Source organism: Prionailurus viverrinus, chromosome E1, assembly GCF_022837055.1.
Source record: "Prionailurus viverrinus isolate Anna chromosome E1, UM_Priviv_1.0, whole genome shotgun sequence".
NCBI classification, from domain to species: domain Eukaryota; kingdom Metazoa; phylum Chordata; class Mammalia; order Carnivora; family Felidae; genus Prionailurus; species Prionailurus viverrinus.
Genome location: NC_062574.1, coordinates 52,283,310 through 52,301,466, shown reverse-complemented (window position 1 = coordinate 52,301,466; position 18,157 = coordinate 52,283,310). Strand labels below are relative to the sequence as shown.

The following is an 18,157-nucleotide window of genomic DNA, read 5'->3' as shown; positions in this document are numbered from 1 at the left end:
CTTCCTTATTATTTATTATTGAGAGAGAGAGAGGGAGAGAGAATCCCAAGCAGGCTCCACACTGTCAGCACAGAGCCCGATTCAGGGCTCAAACTCACTAACCGCGAGATCATGACCTGAGCCGAAATCAGGAGTTTGGAGGCTTTAACCGACTGAGCCACCCAGGCGCCCCTGATTTATTTTGGGGTCGGTTTCGGTAATCTTCCCTTTCTGGGAGTTGGTCAGTTTTATCGAACTTCTCTGTTTTTCTCAGCCCTCCCTTCTGGTCATCTCGTCCTCATTTCCGCGATGACGTCCTGATTCTGGCGATCTGTGTCTTCTCTATTTTTTCTCTGCCAGTGTAGCTAAAGTTTTGTCAATTTTGTTGAGTCTTTTCAAAGAAACCAGTTTCTGGTTTCAGTGTTTTCACTATAGCTCTTCTGTGTTCTGTTCATGTTTTTCTGCTCTAATTTTTAGTATGTCCATTATTCTGCTGGTTTGCTCTTAAAGTGGAAGTTTGGGTGACCTCTTTCCCGTCTCGCGTAGGAGTTAATAGCTCACAATTTTGTTCCAGGAATTCCTTCAGTTGCATCCTGTAATTTTGATGTTTTGTTTTCATTTTCACTCACTTTTTAAAATTTCCCTTTTGATTTCTTTGACCCTTCGCTTACATGGAAGTGTGTGGTTGATTTACAATCCCTGTACAGGTCTCAAATCTTCTTGGTTCTTTGAATGTCTTACAATGTCTTATTGAATACTGGGCATTTTAGACAATGTGTTGTAAAAACTCTAGGTTTTGACCTCCTCACCCCCATCCCTTAGTGTTGTTTTTGGAACTAGTGTTTGTTTACCCAGTACCTTGCCTGGAGTATGAATGCTGTAGAGCCTGTCCCCTCCGCTGTGTGTGGCCACTGGTATCCCTGTTAGACTCCGCGGCTTGAACTCACGACCCGAAGATCCAGAGCCGTGGGCTCTGTGGACTGAGCCAGCCAGGCGCCCCTCTGCTAGATATTTCTTTGTTTCTTTTCCGACGTGTGAGTCTGGTTTCCTAAATTGCCTCTGGGTCACTATAGTTTAAGGACAATTGTTGGCTAGAGGTAATGCTCCAACGTTTGGACCAAGTAAGCCCTCCGCCCTTTGCGGACAGCTCTGTGTGCAGGTTGGGGACACGTTCAAAGCTCAAGCAGTTTACGGCTCAGCCCGGCTTTCGCTTTTTGTTTGTGCAAAGCCTTGTATTCAGCCAGAGATGAGTATACTGCTGGGGCCGTCTCTGGGCCTTCCCGAGCATATACACAGCCTTGCAGACCACCAGGGACATCTGGGGGGCTTACCAAGGCCCAACTGTGGCTATTTTAGTTACTGAGTTTCCTGTAAATCTCTGGCCGGACTATGCTGGCTTCGACCAGCCTCAGGGAGCTGAGGGGTGGGTCGCTACCGGTGGCCGTCCACCTTGATGGCAATTGTTCACAAACACCCTGTGGGGCTTTCAAGTCCTCAGGGCCTGTCTGGCTCTGGTGGAATTGCCCTGGGGTGGGAGGAAAGGAAAGCAGGCCCCTCCTGAAACTCCACGGACTGCAACTGTTTTTAATCTTTACTAACGTTCGATCTTTTTTTTAAAAAGAGATTTTATTTTTGAGTAGTCTCTACACCCAACCTGGAGCTCGAACTCACAACCCCGAGATCAAGAGTCCCTCGCTCCACTGACTGAGCCAGCCAGGTGTCCCTGATGTTCAGGAATTTTTTTTTTTTTTTTTTTTTTTTTTTTTTTGTGCTCTCAAACGTTGTAAGCCTTTAGTCAACTTCCAGACTCCTGGAACGGTTGCTTTTAACAATATTGCCCTGCTTTACCATTGCCTGTTTGAGAAGAGATTTGGAGAGCTCCTCAGCCTTGTTCCAGAAACCCTCCCCACATACGTAAATTTAACATGTCTAGTCGCCATATCAAAAGAAAAAAACCAACATGAATTTTAATAATGTGGTCAATCGAAGTCAATATAAGAAGTAGTATTTCAACAAGTAGTCGGTACTTTTCCAATTACTAATGAACTCCTACACTTGTTCCCTTCCTACCACGTTTTGAAATCTGGCGTGTCTTTCACACAGCACATCTCATCAGGCCAGTTGCGTTCAAGCACTCCAGTGTGACCACGGACGCCCGTGGCAGGCACAGGGGACAGATATTTGGCGTGAGTGTTATTTTTCACGTGGGTTGGCTCATCTTTCATGTTTGTTACTGCTCTTCTTTCATCTTTATCCGTTGGATGCTGAGACATTTAAGGGTGGAAACGCCTGGCACCTGGCTCTCTGCCCTGTCGGGCTCCAGCGCAGGGGCCTGCGAATTAAACCAAGGGTGCGTGCACTGCGAGGAGCCGGAGCTCGCGCCGCGGAGGCAGAGGTTCGGGTTCCTCGCTGGGCAAGGAAAGGTGAGGCTACAGGGTTCCTTTGGGAAAGGGAAGCCGGCTTCGGCGGGGCCGCCAGGAGGCAAGACTGCCGCCCGGGACGCCCGAACACACAGCTTCGCCGCGGCCCCCGCGAGGTGGGGGCTTCTAGGTGCGCCTGCGCCAGATTCCCGCGGCGGGGGGCGCTCTGCGCGTGCGCGGCGCCGGGGACCACCCGGGTTTCCCGCGGCTTAGCCTCGCTCACAGCCTGGGCCGGAGCCCGGAAGTGCGGGGGTGTGGCCTCGCGTAAAGCAGCACTTCCGGCCGGCTGGGCGCGAGCCGGGGACTCGCCGAGGCCGCCGAGGCCGCCGAACGCAGGGCCGGGGCGGGGGCTTGCGGCCCCCTTGGAAGAGAGAGGCGGAGCTCGGAGACGAAAGCGGGCGCCGGCCGGGCCTTGGCGCCCGCGGTCGGCGCGCCACTCCCACCGCCCGAGCGAGGCGTGGCGGGGCCCGGCCGACCTCGGGCCTCTGACCTCCGACCTCGCGGGGCGGGCGGGCCCCGTCGCGGCCTGGCGCGGTTTCCCTGGGACGCGTTTCCCGCCGCACCGCGGGGCCGCCCGGACCGCCCTGGCGGAGGCACCTTCCGGCGGCCCCGGCGCGGAGCCCTGGGCCGGGCGGCGGCCCCGGCGTGGCGGCCTGACGGGCCCCGAGGGAGCCCGCGCCGCGCCCTGGCGCCCAGAGGCCCTGGCGGCGGCCCGGGAGGGCCCGGGCGCAGGTGGGTGTCGTGCGGTGACGCCGCGGCGCCCCGGCCTCTTCGGGGGCTCTTCCCTGTGGCTTCCGGGTGTCCGGGAACGCGCGGCGGGCGCCCGAGCCAGTGGCTTGGCCTCGCGGCCCGCGGGGCTGGCGAGGGTGCGGGGCCGGCACAGCCGAGCCTGCCCGGACAAGGAGCCTTCCCGCTTCCCGCCCTCTCCCGCGGAGCAGGAGCCGCCTTTGTGAGGAGGGAGGCGGGCGGGGCGGCCCTCCCGACCGGAGCCGCGGCGCGCAGGGGCGAAGGCCCTGGGGCTTCAGCTCGGGGCCGCGCACACGGCTGCCCTTGATGTCCCAGTGTGTGGCCGTGAGGCTGCGCTGGAGCGGCCTCGGGGAGGTCGGCGCCGTCCCCGGGCGTGGCGCCCCGCCGCCTGCGGCTGAGCCCTCCGTCTCCCCCTTCAGTGTGCGGACGATGCCGAAGCTGCAGGGCTTTGAGTTCTGGAGCCGCACCCTGGGGGGGGCTCGCCACGTGGTGGCGCCCATGGTGGACCAGAGCGAGCTGGCCTGGAGGCTGCTGAGCCGCCGGCACGGGGCCCAGCTCTGCTACACGCCCATGCTGCACGCCCAGGTCTTCGTGCGCGACGCCAACTACCGGAAGGACAACCTGTACTGCGAAGTGTGCCCCGAGGACCGGCCGCTCATCGTGCAGGTGGGCGGGGTGGCGGCCGAGGGGAGGGGCGGGGGCGCGGTGCTCAAGCACCTGGCTTCCGAGGGCACCTGCAGCTGGTCTCAAGACATTTACCCCTCCCGGGAGCTGGCCCGGTTTGGAAGGGACACTTTGGGTGCCCTGGAAGATTCGCAGCCCCTGACACCACTGGCCTGCTGTCACCGCGCTCTAGCCAATGGTTGGGAAGAACGTTCTGCGCTGTGTAGAATCCATGATCCCAGCTTTGCTACAATTGAGACATTATGTGATCCTGTGACGACTCCTTGTGATACGGGGACCCACCAAATATAAACGCTTAGGACGGGATGACATCCTGCAGGCAACCCTGGGATCCTGTCTCCACTGGGTCAAGTGTGAACTCCTGTGGGGCTCTGTCTGGGGTATCAGGGTATCAGGTTCAGGTTCGTGGCAACTTGTATGTGTTTTCCAGTTCTGTGCCAATGACCCAGAGGTGTTCGTCCAGGCGGCTCTCCTGGCCCAGGATTACTGTGATGCCGTCGACCTGAATTTGGGTTGCCCGCAGATGATAGCCAAGCGAGGTGAGTTCCTTTCTGGGTTCCTGTGTTGAGCGCCCACAGGGTGCCCGGATGGAGGCCAGGGTGTGGCTGACCCTGCTCCGATGGCAGTGGCAGCTCAGGTGGTGTCCCAGCCCTTTGTTTGCTGCTCCCTCTGGAGGTGGCTCTTCTCCAGCGCTGGAAGGACAGGGTTTGCTGGCTCTCAAGCTGTCACTTCCCTTAGTGCCCTGGGGTCACTGGTCTCCATCTGGGTAAACGGGCTTTGCTGAAAGGAGGTTATACCGCCGGGCGTGGGGCTCACACTTTCTTCACTGAGCCCGAGGGGTTGCTGGCTGGTGAGAAACCATGGAGGGTGGGTGTTCTGCTGGGCAACCTGCCCCCACTGCTCACCTCCCTGATTGTTGCTGCCCCTCTGGATGGCTTGGGGTGGGGTGGGGGGTGCTCGTGCCGTGTGTGGCCGCGGGAGGAGGAGGAGGAGGAGGAGGATGGGTGCTAATGGCCGTGCCTGTCTCATGCAGGTCACTACGGGGCCTTCCTGCAGGAGGAGTGGGACCTGCTCCAGAGAATGAGTGAGTTGGCCCCGGGCACGGGTGGGGAGTCAGGTTGGGGTGTAGTTGGTGAAGTGGCCCTGAGACCTTGGCAGGCAAGTCCCAGCCCCGGTGCTCTCGCTGCTGCAGGAGGGGCTCTGCCCGGAGCCGTAGGTGCAGGAGGGAGAGGGAGGTGTCCCCACCCGGTCCCCACCCCTCCAGTGCCCTGGTGGACGGAGGCGGGTCTCAGCTGCCTGCAGCCTGCCTGCAGGTGCACACCATGCTTCTCAGAAGCCGGTTGTTGTTTTCGCAGTTCTGCTGGCACATGAGAAGCTCTCTGTCCCCGTCACGTGCAAAATCCGCGTCTTCCCAGAGATTGACAAGACCGTCAAGTACGCTCAGATGCTGGAAAAGGCCGGCTGTCAGGTAGGTGGGCCGTGGGCTCACAGGGCCGAGTGCAATTCCCCTGCCCCGTGTCCCCTGCACCTGGAAGCAGGTGTGGAGGCTCCTGGACCCCAGGAACCCCCTTGAGCGAACTCTCTGGGGCGAACTAGAATCGTGGTGACCATGGGTGGGGTCTGAGGAGGGTGGACGAGTCCCAGCTCACTTCTCCCCACCTGCCACCAGCCTTAAAGTCAGGTTGGTGCTGGCCCGGCCTTCCCTCACACGTTTGGAGCTGGGCTCGAGGGTGCTGCCACTTTTGGCCAAGACTGGCCCTCGAACGGGGCTGGGCCTCTCGGCTCCGCATCCTGGGTGGGTCCATGGGACACAGGAGCTCTGGGCGGCAGCCCACCAGCCTCGACCCCGGGGACGCGGGCAGACGCTGTGCCAGCTGGATGCAAGGCTGCCTTTGCTCTGCTCTGCGTGGGAAGCTGATGCCAAAGCGAGGGCGTTCCCCTGGGGTCGGCTCGGGGTGTGTGGCCACGAGCAGGTTAGAGCCCGGGCGTTGCTGTGTTCTAGCTGCTGACCGTGCACGGGCGCACCAAGGAGCAGAAGGGGCCGTTGTCGGGCACCGCGTCCTGGGAGCATATCAAGGCTGTGCGGTGAGTGGGCAGGGGTGGAGGGCGGGCGGATGAGGGGACAGACGTGCAGCCCGGCCCTGAAGCCAGGTGCCCAGCCATTTGGGTGCTGGGGGTGGGGGTGGGGGGGGGGGAAGAGGTGGCCAGGGTAGGTAGGGAGCCTCACGGCCAGAAGAGGACCATGTGCTGGAGCGCCGCCCCCGCGGCTGAGGGGACAGGATGTTTCTGAGTGCACCCACCTGCCCCCGGCAGGAAGGCGGTAACTATCCCCGTGTTTGCCAACGGGAACATCCAGTGCCTGCAGGACGTGGAGCGCTGCATCCGGGACACTGGAGTGCAGGGGGTCATGAGCGCAGGTGAGGGCGTGAGGCGGTGGGCCCAGCCCGGCAGGGGAGGGGGCGTCTCTCCGGCAGCTTCAAGCCCACCCCCGCCCCCACCACCCGCAGAGGGCAACCTGCACAACCCCGCCCTGTTTGAGGGCCGCAGCCCTGCCGTGTGGGAGCTGGCCGAGGAATACCTGGACATCGTGCGGCAGCACCCCTGCCCCCTGTCCTGCGTCCGGGCCCACCTCTTCAAGCTGTGGCACCACACGTGAGTCATCTCCCGCCCCCCCACCCCCCCGAGGCACACACCGCTGGGTCTGAGCCGCGCCTGGGGGAGCTCTGCCTGGGGACTGGCCGCCGCAGGTGACGGCGCCTCTGCCTCAGGCTGCAGGTGCACCGGCAGCTTCGGGAGGAGCTCGCCAAAGTGAAGACCCTGGAGGGCGTCGCAGCCGTGAGCCAGGAGCTGAAGCTGCGGTGTCAGGCAGGTGCTGGGGCCGGCAGGGCTGCGGCAGGCGTGAGGGGCTCGGGGGGCTCGGGCTCCACGACGCAGGGCTCTCTGGGCTTTTGCAGGAGGATATGTCCAGGCAGAAGGAGGGAGAGAAGCCCCCTGGCGGCTTGCCTTTCTTCCACTGGATCTGTCAGCCCTATTTCCGGCCAGGGTGAGCCTCACACCAGCCCTGGGGGCCGGGCCTGCCCTCTGCAGCCCTGGAGGGTGGGGGGTGCTGGCGGCTCCATCCCTTGGTGTCACGTTTGCTTCTCTGTCGGCGGGGGCTTCGGTTTTATGTTTTTTCTCTCTACAAGGGGATTGATTCTTTTTAAGTGCTCTCTGATCCCGGGTGCGTTTGTTCTGGGGACAAGAGGTTTGACACCCTGAGCTTCCCCCAGGTTCTTCCAGGTGAGGCTGGCTGTCATCTGTGGCCACTCAGGCCCAGCCACAGCCTGAGCGACCCAAGCTGCTGAGGCCACCGGGGACTCGCGGGCACTTCCTCGCCATGGGCCTGGGTTGGCGGGTTGCCTCTCGCGGGTGCCCCCGGCCCTGCCCACCACCCTTCCCTTTCAGGCCCAGGGAAGGGAGCAAGGAGAACGGGGGTGCCCGCAGCAAGCGGGCCCTGGAGGAAGAGGAGGCTGGCACAGATGTCCTGTCCAAGAACAAGCAGAAGAAGCAGCTGAGGAACCCCCACAAGACCTTCGACCCCTCGCTGAAGCGTGAGCTGTTCCCCTTGCCAGGGACGGGTGGCTCTGATGGCTACAGAGGAGAGCAGCGCCAGGGGCTCTGTGCCGTCCCCATGCGTTCCTGCAGCCACTTGAGAGGCAGAGCTAGGTTCTGGGGCCACCTTCCTGAGAAAGCCCTTCTAGTGGCGAACACCCAGAGAACCATGGGGGCCCCGGGGGGGGGACAAGGGACTGCTGTGCCCACCCTCGAACCGCCTGGTTGGCCGCGGCAGGCAGAACTCCCACCGGGGACTCCGTAAGTGGCAGTTGGGGGATGGGTTCACCTCAACCAATGTCTGCTTTTGTTCTTTTCTCAGCAAAATATGCAAAGTGTGATCAGTGTGGAAACCCAAAGGTGAGTCTGACCATGCTGCCCAGAGCAGAGCTCGGCCTCAGCAGGTAGTGGGCAGGGTGGTCCCCGGGCTGCCCAGGACCTGCGGGAGCGGCCCCCTGCCCGTCTGTCGAGGGTACAGCTTGAAGTGGCTTAGCCACTCGGGGAGGCCGACTCTGCCCGGCCTCGGGACGCGCCCTGGCCAGGGGTGCAGCCATCTGGTGCTCCCGGGGAGCCTGCTCAGGCCCACCAGCTCTCCTGTGTCCAGGGCAACAGATGCGTGTTCAACCTGTGCCGGGGCTGCTGCAAGAAGCGAGCTTTCAGAGAGGCCGCAGACTGCCCAGGTGAGGGGCACCTGCTGCCGTCAGCAGGTCTCCCTTGGTCCCCCGGGGGGACAGTGGGACCCTTGGCCTCCTGAGCCCCACTTCCCTCCTGCTTCTCTGCCAGGTCACGGATTGCTTTTTAAAACCAAATTGGAGAAGTCTCTGGCCTGGAAGGGGGCCAGGCAGCTTTCCTGAGGTGGTGGGCGGCGCCCTGGCCCGAAGGGCAGCTGGAGCCCGACATGCAGCAGCCCCCCCACCCGAGGCCCCGGGGCCGCTGCTGAAGCCTCACCACGTCCCGCCGGAGGAAACGCCTTTACTCAGGGAATCAATCTCCCGCTACTCCACACACGGAAGGATGAGCTGGTCTTGCCCTCGCCTACGCCGGGAGCCCAGAAATGCTGCACCGGGGAGCAGGCTCCCAGGCTGGACCTGCCCCCGCCTAGCAACGTGTGTGTTCAAAAGCGAACAATAAATCATTTCAAAGATGTGTTCAGAGGGCCGGAGAGGGTGTGTGGGGGCTGGGAGGGTGGGGTGGTGGGGGGGCCTGCAGAACAAGGAACCTTCTGCTGCGGGAAACCTTTCCCTAACAGCAGCTGGCTGGCCTCGGCCCCCTCCCTGCCACCCTGCCTGGCTGAGGGACGGAGCCCAAGGAAGCAGGTTCTGTGCCTGGACAAGGAAGGACCAGGCCCGGCCCCTGCCCTCCCGGAGGAGCCTTAGAAACCCACTAAGCGGGAAGGAACGGCACAAGGGGCGTGTTCTCAGGCTGCCCTTTAATGGACGGAGGTGGGACATCTGCAGGGGTGGGGAGGCAGTGCCACTGGGTGGGGGCTCTGGGCGCTGCACAGGTGAGCGCCGCAGGGCTTTCCGGGCAGGGCCTTGACCAGCAGTCCGCGTGGCCAGGGCCCCCAGCACAGGGCACAACAGGGTGAAAGGAGCACAAGAAGCTAGACATGGAACCCTGGGGGGGTGGGGGGTCACAGGTGGCACCTCCGGAAGGGTCTCGAGTGATGAGAAGCCCACGTGTCCAAGTCTGAGGAGGAGGCTGTTGGGTGCTCTCACATGTTGGTGCTCATCCGCGACTGGCTGTTGGCCGGGGTCAGCTCCCCTTGGCTCCCTTCGCGGGGGGGGGACTGTGGTGGAGACACCGCTGCTCAGCCCGGCAGGCGAGTGTGTGCCTGCCCCACCGCTCCCACACACCAGGGCCGCCCCGCCCTCACCTTGACATGGATCTGGTTGCGCAGCACGGCCGCCCGCAGGATCATGGCTTTGGCACGACGCTGGAACTCCTTCCCCATCAGCAGGGACTTCTCGAACGTGGTGCTGCGCTGATCCACGTCCCTAGCATACAGGATCTGTGGAGGGACGGGGCTCGGTAGCGCCCACCGGGCCTCAGGGGTCCCCTCCCCGCACCCATGGCCCTGGCCCGAGCGTGGCCACCTTGCTGTGGGAGTCGATGCGGGCGTTGATGAGCCCCTCCAGGATGAGCTGCGTCAGCTCGTCCTCCAGGGCCGCCACCGTGGTGTTGAAGGCTGCAGCCATCTTGTGCATATCAGCAGACACGTAGGGGCTGAAGTACTGCGGGCAGAGGGCGCGTCAGCTTCCCGTGGCCCCCAGCCCCGTCCGAGGCACCCCACCTCGAGCCTGTCCCCCCCCACGTCTACCTGGATGAGGGCACGGTTGCGGATCTGGGTATAGAGGGTCCTGACGTGGGGAGCCAGGTACATGTCCAAGAGCAGGTTGTCCTGGTGAAGAGACCGGTCAGCCCCCAGCTGCCCCTGGCCCTCTCCCTTGACCGCCCTCCAGATCCGGCAGGCCCCTCACCTTCATCTCATCTAGCATCTTGAGGCACGAGGCGTACTTGGACTCGTAGAATTTAAAGATGATGTCCCGGACCTGCGGCTCCAGCTCCAAGAATAACTTGAAAGAGCTGCAGGTGCAGACCCACAGAGCTGGCCCCACACCTGCGCACCCGCTCCCAAGGCCGACGGAGGGGGGCCCGCAGCCCTGAGGGCAGCAGTCCTCAGGCTTCGGGGAAGGGAGGGGAAGGGAGGGGAGGGGAGGGGAGGGGCCGGGCCAGGCAGACGCAGGACCAGAGAGTGGGCCCCCCAGAGGCACAGGCTAGGGGACCAGCACCCACCCCGCACACACCTGCTGGAAATGACGTTGCGCTGCAGTTCCTGGCGGTCAAAGGTGGCCAGGGCGCACAGGCCGCCATAGACGGCCACGTTGCTGGGGGAAAGCAGCTGAAGGGCAAGAAAGGAGTTGCACCCAGATGCCCAGGGTCACTGACGGTCAGGACGCAACGCGAGGGGGTGGCCCAGAAGCGAGGCTGGGTCACCCCTGCCCTGCCTGCCACCCACTCAAAGACTGCCGAGGACTCCGCTGGGGGATATTCCTCGGTAAAGAGCCCAACCCACGAGCCCTCCCCCTGCTTTGCAAGTCCCAGCAAGGGCTCCTCCCCAGAGACCCTCCCGCTCCTCACCTCGGGGAAATCACAGTGATCGAACGAAGCCAGCAAAAAGCACTTGGCGGCCTGCTTGTACTTTCGAGCAGCCAACTCGGCCAGGCCTAGGCGTGGGGAGGTAAGAATGAAGCCAGGGCCCGGAGGAAGCCGCCAGAGCCTCACCGGGCCATCAGCCCCAGCCTCTCCCACCCCACGCGCTCCTCCGTCTGGGACGGGAATTCCGGCTATCAAGATGGGACCGCGCCCACGAGCTCCAGCTCTGCACCCTCCTCGATCAAGGGCCCGGGGAAGCTGTGCACAGGTGTGGTCACTCCTGCAAAGGACTCCTAGGCTGAGCCCTCCCAGGCTGAGCAGGGGCCCAGAAGTGACAGCAGCTGAGAGCAATGCCTGGGCCTCTGCCCACGGGCCACACCCTGGCAGAACCTGAGGAGACAGGCATCACCTGGGGCCATGCGTGTGATGAGGCTCCTGACCCGGCTCTGAGACTCGGCTCTGAGACTCGAGAGCCGCACGCACGGGCCACCCCCAGCCCTGGGGGCAACGGTGGTGTCCTTGTGCCCCCAGGGCCCTCACCTGCAGCACACTTGAGCTTGGTGAGGATAGCCTGGGTCTGGCTGTCCCGCTCCCCACGCTGCTGCAGGGGAAAGTCGAGCACGTGAGCCACCAAAACCCTCCACACCCTCGTCCTTCCCCGGGGCGCCGCCCCAGCCTCAGAGGGACAAGGGCAGACTGCCGAGGACGAGGACGGAGGCCTGTGGGCGTCGGGGGTCCCGGGGGCAGGGTCTGAGGAGGCAGGTCGGGCGCGGAGGCGGCGTTACCTCGGCGATCTCGGGAGTGGACTCCGCCTTGCTGACGTAGCTGAGCACGTGAGACCAGTTCTGCAAGTAGACGCTGACCTGGCGGGCGGGTGGGGTGGACTCAGCCCGGGGCGCCCCCTGCTGGCCCAGGCGCGCTGCTGCCCCGCAGCCCCTCCCGGAGCGCACCCGGCGGCGGCAGGACTCACCTTGATGACGTTGAGGCACATGTTGATGACGTGCTTGGCGCTGGTGCAGTAGTCCCGGGCCCGGGAGTAACACTTGAGGGCGTTGCTGAGGTCCCCACAGTCAAGATAGTGGTCACCCAGATCGTCGTGGCCGCGCCTGTGGGCCCAGACATGAGCGAGCCGGGCCTAAGGGCCACGCAGCCTGGCCGCCGCCTCCCCTGCGTCCCACGAGCAGCACCTGATACTCTCCTTGATGGAGTTGCCCTTGTAGTTCTTGAGGTCCGTGTCCAGTTTCTCCAGCTTCAGCAGGGCCTTCTTCCGCGTGGCCTCCACCCAGGCCGTGTCGAGGGGCGGCGGCTCCACGCCACTGTCGGGGATGCTGTCAGGCGCATTCTGCAGCTCCCTGCGTAGGACCTGGCCGTCAGGGGCCATCAGGGGCTCTGGCCCAGCCACTACGGGGGGAGCCCCCGGCCAGCACAGGAACACAGAGGCCCTCAGCCTGGTGCGGGCGCCCCATGGGAGAAGAGTCCTGCAGCCACGCCGAGCTGCGAGAAACTGTCGTCTCCACGAGCTTGAGGTCAGAATAACCGCACGTCACCGCACACGGAAAAGTCCAGGACAACGGTGACGGCCACGTAGCAGGAAGAGTGAGAACCCAGTCCGTCTTGCCATTTGCTGCCCTGCCTGGCTTTTCAACAAGGACGGCCAGGTCACCGCACAGAGGCAGTGCTGCTACTAAGTGTCCTCATGGGGGTGGTGTCAGGGGCCGCAGGGACACCGGAAGGGCCCCCTGCCTGGGCTGCTCCCAAGGAGGACACACGATGCCCGGCTCCTGGTGCCTGCTCCCCCCTGCCCTCACCTGGTGGCCTCCGAGAGCTTCCGGTGGATCTCTTCGTACATGTCCACGTTGAAGGTCCTCTGCACAAAGGAGAGGGCCATCTTCAGGGCCTCCGCCCGCAGCGGGGGGCAGTGGTCAGCAATGAACTGCAGCCGTTCGATGCGCATAAGCCCGCTGTAGCTGGCCGCATACTGCTCCAGATCCTGATGTGGGGTGGGGGGAGTGGATGGAGACTGTGCCCGGCGGGACCCCAGATCCCAGGCCCTGGCAAGGACAGGGACAGGACCCAAATACAGACCCACTTCCCGTGTCCAAGAGGCCCCATGCACATGTGGGCACCAGACCACTACTCAGTTCTAGAAATGGCCACCTGGGGTAGAGCTCTGCCCCGGGGGCTGAGGAGGTGCACGGCCAGAGCCGGAGGGGAACCCCTCGCTCCTGCCGGTCCCCGGGGTTAACGGTAAAGCAGCAGTGCTCTATGGGTCGAGCCCCAAGGAAGACCTGTCCTCAGTGTGAGGCAAGATGCACAGTGGCGTGGCCCGTGGGCTCTTCCACGTGGGAGAGAAGCAGGGCGCACGGTCTCCAGCTGGGCTACCACCCTTTTTAAGTGGGCAGCGGGACAGCCCTAAGGTTCCTGGGTCCGAGGAAAACACGGCCAGAGTGGGGAGCCCGGCCAAGGTGTCAGTCCCCTCCTGCCCACCCCTGGAAGCGCCCCCCGGGCTCCATACCAGGGTGGGGTTCTCCACCACGTAGTTGACATCGGGTGCGTTCTGCGGGTCCTCCTGGGGATCCACATCGATCTGCATGGGCTCCACGGCCCCCTGCAACACGGGGGAGCACCTTGGCACCTCGAGCCGGGCGGCCAGGGTCGGGCGAGGAGCCCTCACTGCGCCCTGAGGTCACCTCTGCCCGCCGTGCTGTCTCCCTGGCGGGATCCTGTCCCCGAGAGCCGGCCATCCCTGCCCCTCCCCACCCCCGGCCCGTCTCCAGGCCCGTCTCCAAGGCCGCCCCGCGCACGACCGGCTGGCTGGTGGACAGACAGCCCCCGGCGGCCACGTTGACCGCCCGGCTCCGGCGCGGGAAGCGGACAGCGGGGCGCCGCTGCCCCGGGCCCCCCTCCCCCGGCCCTGCTCGTTCCCAGCCGCCGTCCTGACGCAGCCTCCTCCGAGCCCTAAGGAAGAAGCGGGCGCGGCCTCCGCCCGGGAGCGCCCCGGCCGCGGGGGCCGCGGGGGCCGCGGGGGCCGCAGGACCGGGAGCCCGCGGAGGGGCGGGGGGCGGGGAGGCGTCACCTCGGGGACCCTCCTGCGCTGCCGGCCGGCCCGGCGGGCGGGGCTCTGCCCCCCTCCCGCGCTCGCTCGCTCGCTCCTGGGCCCCCTGTCCTGGAAGGTACCTCATAAAGCAGCGTACAGGCCGACAGGCTGGCGCTCAGGCTGAAGTCCCCGGCCGTGCCCGGCAGGAAGAGGTCTGACCTACTGCTGTGAGGGGTGCAGTACAGATCTGTCACTGACGAGGAGGCCGAGCTGGGGGCCGGGCTATCCCTCATTCTGTCCTGACTCTCTGCACCCCCCGACCCTGACACACAGCTGGCCTGCTGCTGAAGGGAGAAAGAGCGTTAGCGCCCGGCCGCGCCTGCCGGGCCGACGGCGGGGACCCTGCGCGAGGCCGCCGGGCCGCGGGGAGGGGAGGCCGCGCGGGGGCCCGGCTCCGGCCCCGGCGGCGGCGGCGGCGGCGGGGGAGGTCGGGGGGGTGCGGAGGGGCCGCCGGCCGCGGCTCGTTACCTGCAAGTTAAACACCTGAACCGGCAGCGGCATCTTCGCCCACCCCGCCGCGGCGCGCCGTCCGCTTCCGGGGCAGCGCCGTCCGCTTCCGGGGCAGCGCTTCCGGCTCGCGGCGGGCGGGGCGGCTCTTAAAGGGGCCGCGGCGCGGCCTGGCCCGGGCGGAGCCGGCGGGTCCCGCGGCCGCATGAGCCGTGCGCGGGGGGCGCTGTGCCGGGCCTGCCTCGCGCTGGCCGCGGCCCTGGCCGCGCTGCTGCTGCTGCCGCTGCCGCTGCCGCTGCCCCGCGCGCCGGCCCCGGCCCCGACCCCGGGCCCCGGCCCCCGCGCGCCCCCCGCCCGACTCGCCACCGCCCCCCGCTTGCGGCCGGACGACGTCTTCATCGCGGTCAAGACCACGCAGAAGAACCACGGGCCACGCCTCGGGCTGCTGCTGCGCACCTGGATCTCCCGGGCCCGCCAGCAGGTGGGCGTCGCCCCTGGATCCCCGCCCTCGGGACCCCCATCCCTGGGATCCCCCCGCCCAGGATCCCGACCCAGGACCGCAGCCACCCGCGACCCCTGGCACCCCTGTCCCCGCAAGGACTCCCCCCCCCCCAGCCCGCGACTTGACACCCCATCCTCAGGACTCGCTACCCACTGCTGTGTCCCCAGAGGGAGGGCCAGACCCTCGCTCTGAGTCTGTGGGGACCCAGGACCCACCCCCTGCTGCCCCTTCCCATGCTCCAGACCTGGGTGGGTTCGCTCAGCTGACACTGGACTGAGACCCCAAAAACATCCAGTGGGAGCACCAGGAGGTGCTGCGGATCGCCCTCCCCTCTCCCCCAGCCCAACCCCAACCTGGCCATCTCTGCAACCCCATCCTTGTCCACCTGGGGCCTCACAGGTTGTCTCTCCGCAGACATTCATCTTCACCGATGGGGATGACCCTGAGCTACAGCTCCAGGGAGGTGAGTGCCCTCCCCAGCCCAGCCCTGCCAGCGTGCCCAAAGGCCCCTCACGTGTGTGCTCTGGTCCAGTGGCACCTGTCTCCCTGCTGGGTGCAGAGGTCCGGGAGTTAAGTCACTCGGCTGGTAGAGAACAGAGCCAAGACACCCACCTGCCACCAGCCCAGCACCCAGACACCCACCCTGCCAGCCACGATGTACCCACGGGCAGGCGTCCCAGGGCATCAGGCTGGAGCCACATTCCCTGAAGGCACTCCAGCAAGGAACCACCCCTTCCTGGCAGTCACACACGGGCTCTCAACCCCAGAGTGGCTTTGCACTCATGGGATTCCGAGTGGTCACCACCTGTCTGGGCCTCAGGGGTCAGCCACAAGGTCAGCAAGTGAGGCCAGGCCAGGGCTGTCGTCAGACCCGGCCTGGGGCCTTTGATCGGGACGAGATGGCAAGGCCGGCTTGGACATTCACGTTTCGCCCTGATCTCTGCGTGGTGGGCTGGCAGCAGGCCTCACCCTGACCCTCAGGCTTCCCCGTTTCTCCAACCCGCCAGGCAGCCACGTAATCAACACCAACTGCTCAGCCGTGCACACCCGTCAGGCGCTGTGCTGTAAGATGGCCGTGGAGTACGACAAGTTCATCGAGTCCGGACGCAAGTATGTGGTGGCCGTGCCCCTGTGTCCCCTTGGAGAGCCCAGGGCTGAGGCTGGGCCCACGCACCCGGGCCAGGGGGGCGGAGGCCCCCAACTGTGCCAGCCCCTCACTCGTGAGAGTTCCCCCACTGCCCCCAGGTGGTTCTGCCATGTGGATGACGACAACTACGTGAACCCCGAAGGCCTGCTCCAGCTGCTGTCCACTTTCTCACCCAGCCAGGATGTCTACCTGGGGCGGCCCAGCCTCGACCACCCCATTGAGGCCGCCGAGAGAGTCCAGGGAGGCGGAACTGTGAGTCCTGGGCCTGACGGCGACAGCTGAGAGAGGGGGGAGGTCTGCTGGGGAAAGGCTGGGGGGCCAGTGTCTGACCCACCCAGGGGGTCACTGCAAGAGCTCGGGCAAGCAAGGAGGTGCGGTGGGAGGAGCTGGGGCGCCGGGCGACTGGGGTGCAGAAGCTCTCGTGTGCCCTGGGGCACTTTTGCCACTTGTGTGGGCAGTTCAAGGACGACACCCTGACTGGTACCCTTCTCCTGCTCAGGTGACCACTGTCAAGTTCTGGTTCGCTACCGGTGGGGCCGGGTTCTGCCTGAGCAGAGGGCTCGCTCTGAAGATGAGCCCCTGGGCCAGGTGAGTGGAGGGCACAGGGGTGCCGGGAGGCCCGAGGTGCTGGTGCTGAGGCCCGAGGGGGCCCTGACCAGCTCCCCCCGGCCCCCTGCCAGCCTGGGCAGCTTCATGAGCACTGCTGAGCGGGTGCGGCTGCCGGACGACTGCACGGTGGGCTACATCGTGGAGGGGCTGCTGGGTGCTCGCCTGCTGCCTAGCTCACTCTTCCACTCCCACCTGGAGAACCTACAGAGGCTGCCGCCTGACGCCGTGCTGCAGCAGGTACGGCCCGCTGGGTGCTCCCGGCGCCCTCACCACGGGGGCCTTGCCCGCGACCAGGGCTCTGGAGGGTTTCCCAGCACCGCAGCGAAGTTGCTGCAGACCCACGTTTGGCCTGCTGGGCCCCGGGGCCTCGGGTGTGCTGGCTCGTTTGGAAGGGACAGCCGCTGTGCCCTCCCCAGCGGACGGGCCCACGGCAGCAGGCGCCAGCCCAGGCGGCGAGTGCCGTCGCAGACCGGGCCGGAGGAAGGGCCAGGTGGCTTGAGCGGGGCTGCCTCCGCACGTGCACCAGCCACCCTCCTGAGCCGGATGCCAGCCTCGTCTTCTGCGTGAGCCTCACCTCTCAGCGCAGTCACCCCTCCGTGCTGTCCGCGAGCCCGCCCTGGGGGGACCGGGAAGCCAGGGCAGGGCAGCCGCTCCTGGCTGGACTCCTGGGGCGGGAAGGGCTCGTCCCGGGACAGTGACCTGCCCCCTCCCCTCGTCCAGGTCACCTTGAGCTACGGGGGTCCTGAGAACCCACGTAACGTGGTGAATGTGGCAGGAGGCTTCAGCCTGCAGCAGGATCCCACTCGGTGAGTGGGCAGTGGGGAGGGGCTCTGTCGCCACCCACACCCCCACCCCCGGCAGACCTGACCACCCTGTCCCCTTCCCAGGTTTAAGTCTGTCCACTGCCTTCTCTACCCGGACACAGACTGGTGTCCCGTGCACAAGCAGAGTGACCTCGTCTCTCGGTGACCCTCGATTCCTAACCCATGGAGCAGGAACTATGCTGACCCCTCCTGGCCTTGGCTCTCTCAGGTGGTCACGGCCACATCCAGGGCCACAGCCACATGTGGGCGCCGTGCAGGCCTCCCCCAGATCCCCTGGCGGGCCAGGTGACCAGGGGTCCAGGCTGTGCCATGTGCGGGCGGCCCCGGAAAGTGGGAAGGGGAGACACTGCCCCTCCCCCCAGCCCAGCCCTGAAGGCTTGCTCCCACGGGAAGGGGCCTGGGAGGAGGCTGGCCTACGGCACCCAGGGCTCCGTCCTGCCCTCCTCCCCGGGCTGGAGAGGGGGTTCCAGGCCAGGGTCACATGCGGGACCCTTCATCTGACCACAGGCCAGCGCGGAGGCTTTTCTTGCAGGTCCCTGGGGGAACGCCCTCCGCACACCAGGCTCGGTGCCCAGCGAGGGCACCGCCGTCTCAGGGCGGCTGCAGTAAGGACTCCGGCCGTGCTTGGGGCACAGCTTACTTCTTGCCAGGGCATCTCCATCCAGAGGCCATTTCCTCGGGGGGGGGGGGGGGGGGCTCTTGGCCGAGGCCTTCTTTCTGCACTCTGACTCCCCATGTAGTACTTTTCCTCCCCTCCCCTCCCCCCAAGCCCGGCCAAGTCCAGAAAGCAGGAGCCTCTTGTCTGGGGTCCGTCTGCAGCACGGCAGCCCCTCCCCAGCAGATGACACCCCCGACTGTGCCTTTTCTGGAGGAGAGTGTGGAACCAGGAGCTGGCACTTCCGTTCCGGCCCCTTGCTGTGCTGTTGTCATAAGTGAATAAAGGCTTGATCTTCA

General features: G+C 65.1%; 3 protein-coding genes across 8 annotated transcripts; 2 read left to right on the top strand and 1 right to left on the bottom strand.

The window, feature by feature from the left end:
* The first annotated feature begins 3,009 nt into the window (after positions 1 to 3,009).
* DUS1L (dihydrouridine synthase 1 like) lies at positions 3,010 to 8,569 on the top strand. Of its 2 annotated transcripts, none has more exons than XR_007146900.1 (14): positions 3,010 to 3,131; positions 3,566 to 3,812; positions 4,261 to 4,369; positions 4,864 to 4,914; positions 5,186 to 5,298; positions 5,833 to 5,915; positions 6,144 to 6,247; positions 6,338 to 6,482; positions 6,599 to 6,699; positions 6,785 to 6,873; positions 7,275 to 7,420; positions 7,744 to 7,781; positions 8,026 to 8,101; positions 8,205 to 8,270. XR_007146900.1 is itself a non-coding variant. In XM_047832975.1 (14 exons), exons 2-14 carry the CDS (start codon positions 3,576 to 3,578, stop codon positions 8,273 to 8,275), a joined length of 1,359 nt encoding a protein of 452 aa, XP_047688931.1. In that variant the 5' UTR covers positions 3,010 to 3,131; positions 3,566 to 3,575; the 3' UTR covers positions 8,276 to 8,569. The 2 variants fall into 2 exon arrangements, 1 of the variants encoding a protein (XP_047688931.1); XM_047832975.1 differs by having other exon boundaries at positions 6,599 to 6,695; positions 8,205 to 8,569.
* Positions 8,570 to 8,833: 264 nt separating this feature from the next.
* On the bottom strand, positions 8,834 to 14,224 carry GPS1 (G protein pathway suppressor 1). Of its 5 annotated transcripts, none has more exons than XM_047832974.1 (15): positions 14,143 to 14,224; positions 13,755 to 13,839; positions 13,093 to 13,185; positions 12,386 to 12,567; positions 11,765 to 11,929; positions 11,548 to 11,683; positions 11,363 to 11,440; positions 11,118 to 11,178; positions 10,563 to 10,648; positions 10,229 to 10,323; positions 9,902 to 10,007; positions 9,742 to 9,822; positions 9,518 to 9,655; positions 9,298 to 9,432; positions 8,834 to 9,210 (listed from the first exon to the last, which is right to left on the bottom strand). In XM_047832974.1, exons 3-15 carry the CDS (start codon positions 13,168 to 13,170, stop codon positions 9,136 to 9,138), a joined length of 1,416 nt encoding a protein of 471 aa, XP_047688930.1. In that variant the 5' UTR covers positions 13,171 to 13,185; positions 13,755 to 13,839; positions 14,143 to 14,224; the 3' UTR covers positions 8,834 to 9,135. The 5 variants fall into 5 exon arrangements, with proteins under 5 accessions (XP_047688930.1, XP_047688926.1, XP_047688927.1 ...); XM_047832970.1 differs by having other exon boundaries at positions 13,755 to 13,958; positions 14,143 to 14,200; XM_047832971.1 differs by having other exon boundaries at positions 11,118 to 11,175; positions 13,755 to 13,958; positions 14,143 to 14,200.
* An 87-nt stretch (positions 14,225 to 14,311) lies between these two features.
* RFNG (RFNG O-fucosylpeptide 3-beta-N-acetylglucosaminyltransferase) lies at positions 14,312 to 18,157 on the top strand. The gene is made up of 8 exons (XM_047832976.1): positions 14,312 to 14,602; positions 15,038 to 15,086; positions 15,631 to 15,733; positions 15,869 to 16,022; positions 16,270 to 16,358; positions 16,451 to 16,616; positions 17,100 to 17,185; positions 17,267 to 18,157. Exons 1-8 carry the CDS (start codon positions 14,327 to 14,329, stop codon positions 17,346 to 17,348), a joined length of 1,005 nt encoding a protein of 334 aa, XP_047688932.1. The 5' UTR covers positions 14,312 to 14,326; the 3' UTR covers positions 17,349 to 18,157.

Excerpts from the sequence above, each read along its gene's own strand:
- DUS1L (XM_047832975.1), top strand. The coding sequence starts at position 3,576 with ATGCCGAAGCTGCAGGGCTTTGAGTTCTGGAGCCGCACCCTGGGGGGG. Across the intron at positions 5,916-6,143 it reads GAGCATATCAAGGCTGTGCG|GAAGGCGGTAACTATCCCCG; the intron begins GTGAGTGGGCAG and ends TGCCCCCGGCAG. Across the intron at positions 6,483-6,598 it reads TTCAAGCTGTGGCACCACAC|GCTGCAGGTGCACCGGCAGC; the intron begins GTGAGTCATCTC and ends CCTCTGCCTCAG.
- GPS1 (XM_047832970.1), bottom strand. The coding sequence starts at position 14,175 with ATGCCGCTGCCGGTTCAGGTGTTTAACTTGCAG. Across the intron at positions 13,186-13,754 it reads CCTGTACGCTGCTTTATGAG|GGGGCCGTGGAGCCCATGCA; the intron begins GTACCTTCCAGG and ends CCCGTGTTGCAG. Across the intron at positions 11,441-11,547 it reads TGTGCCTCAACGTCATCAAG|GTCAGCGTCTACTTGCAGAA; the intron begins GTGAGTCCTGCC and ends CCCGCCCGCCAG.
- RFNG (XM_047832976.1), top strand. The coding sequence starts at position 14,327 with ATGAGCCGTGCGCGGGGGGCGCTGTGCCGGGCCTGCCTCGCGCTGGCC. Across the intron at positions 14,603-15,037 it reads TCTCCCGGGCCCGCCAGCAG|ACATTCATCTTCACCGATGG; the intron begins GTGGGCGTCGCC and ends GTCTCTCCGCAG. Across the intron at positions 15,087-15,630 it reads TGAGCTACAGCTCCAGGGAG|GCAGCCACGTAATCAACACC; the intron begins GTGAGTGCCCTC and ends CCAACCCGCCAG.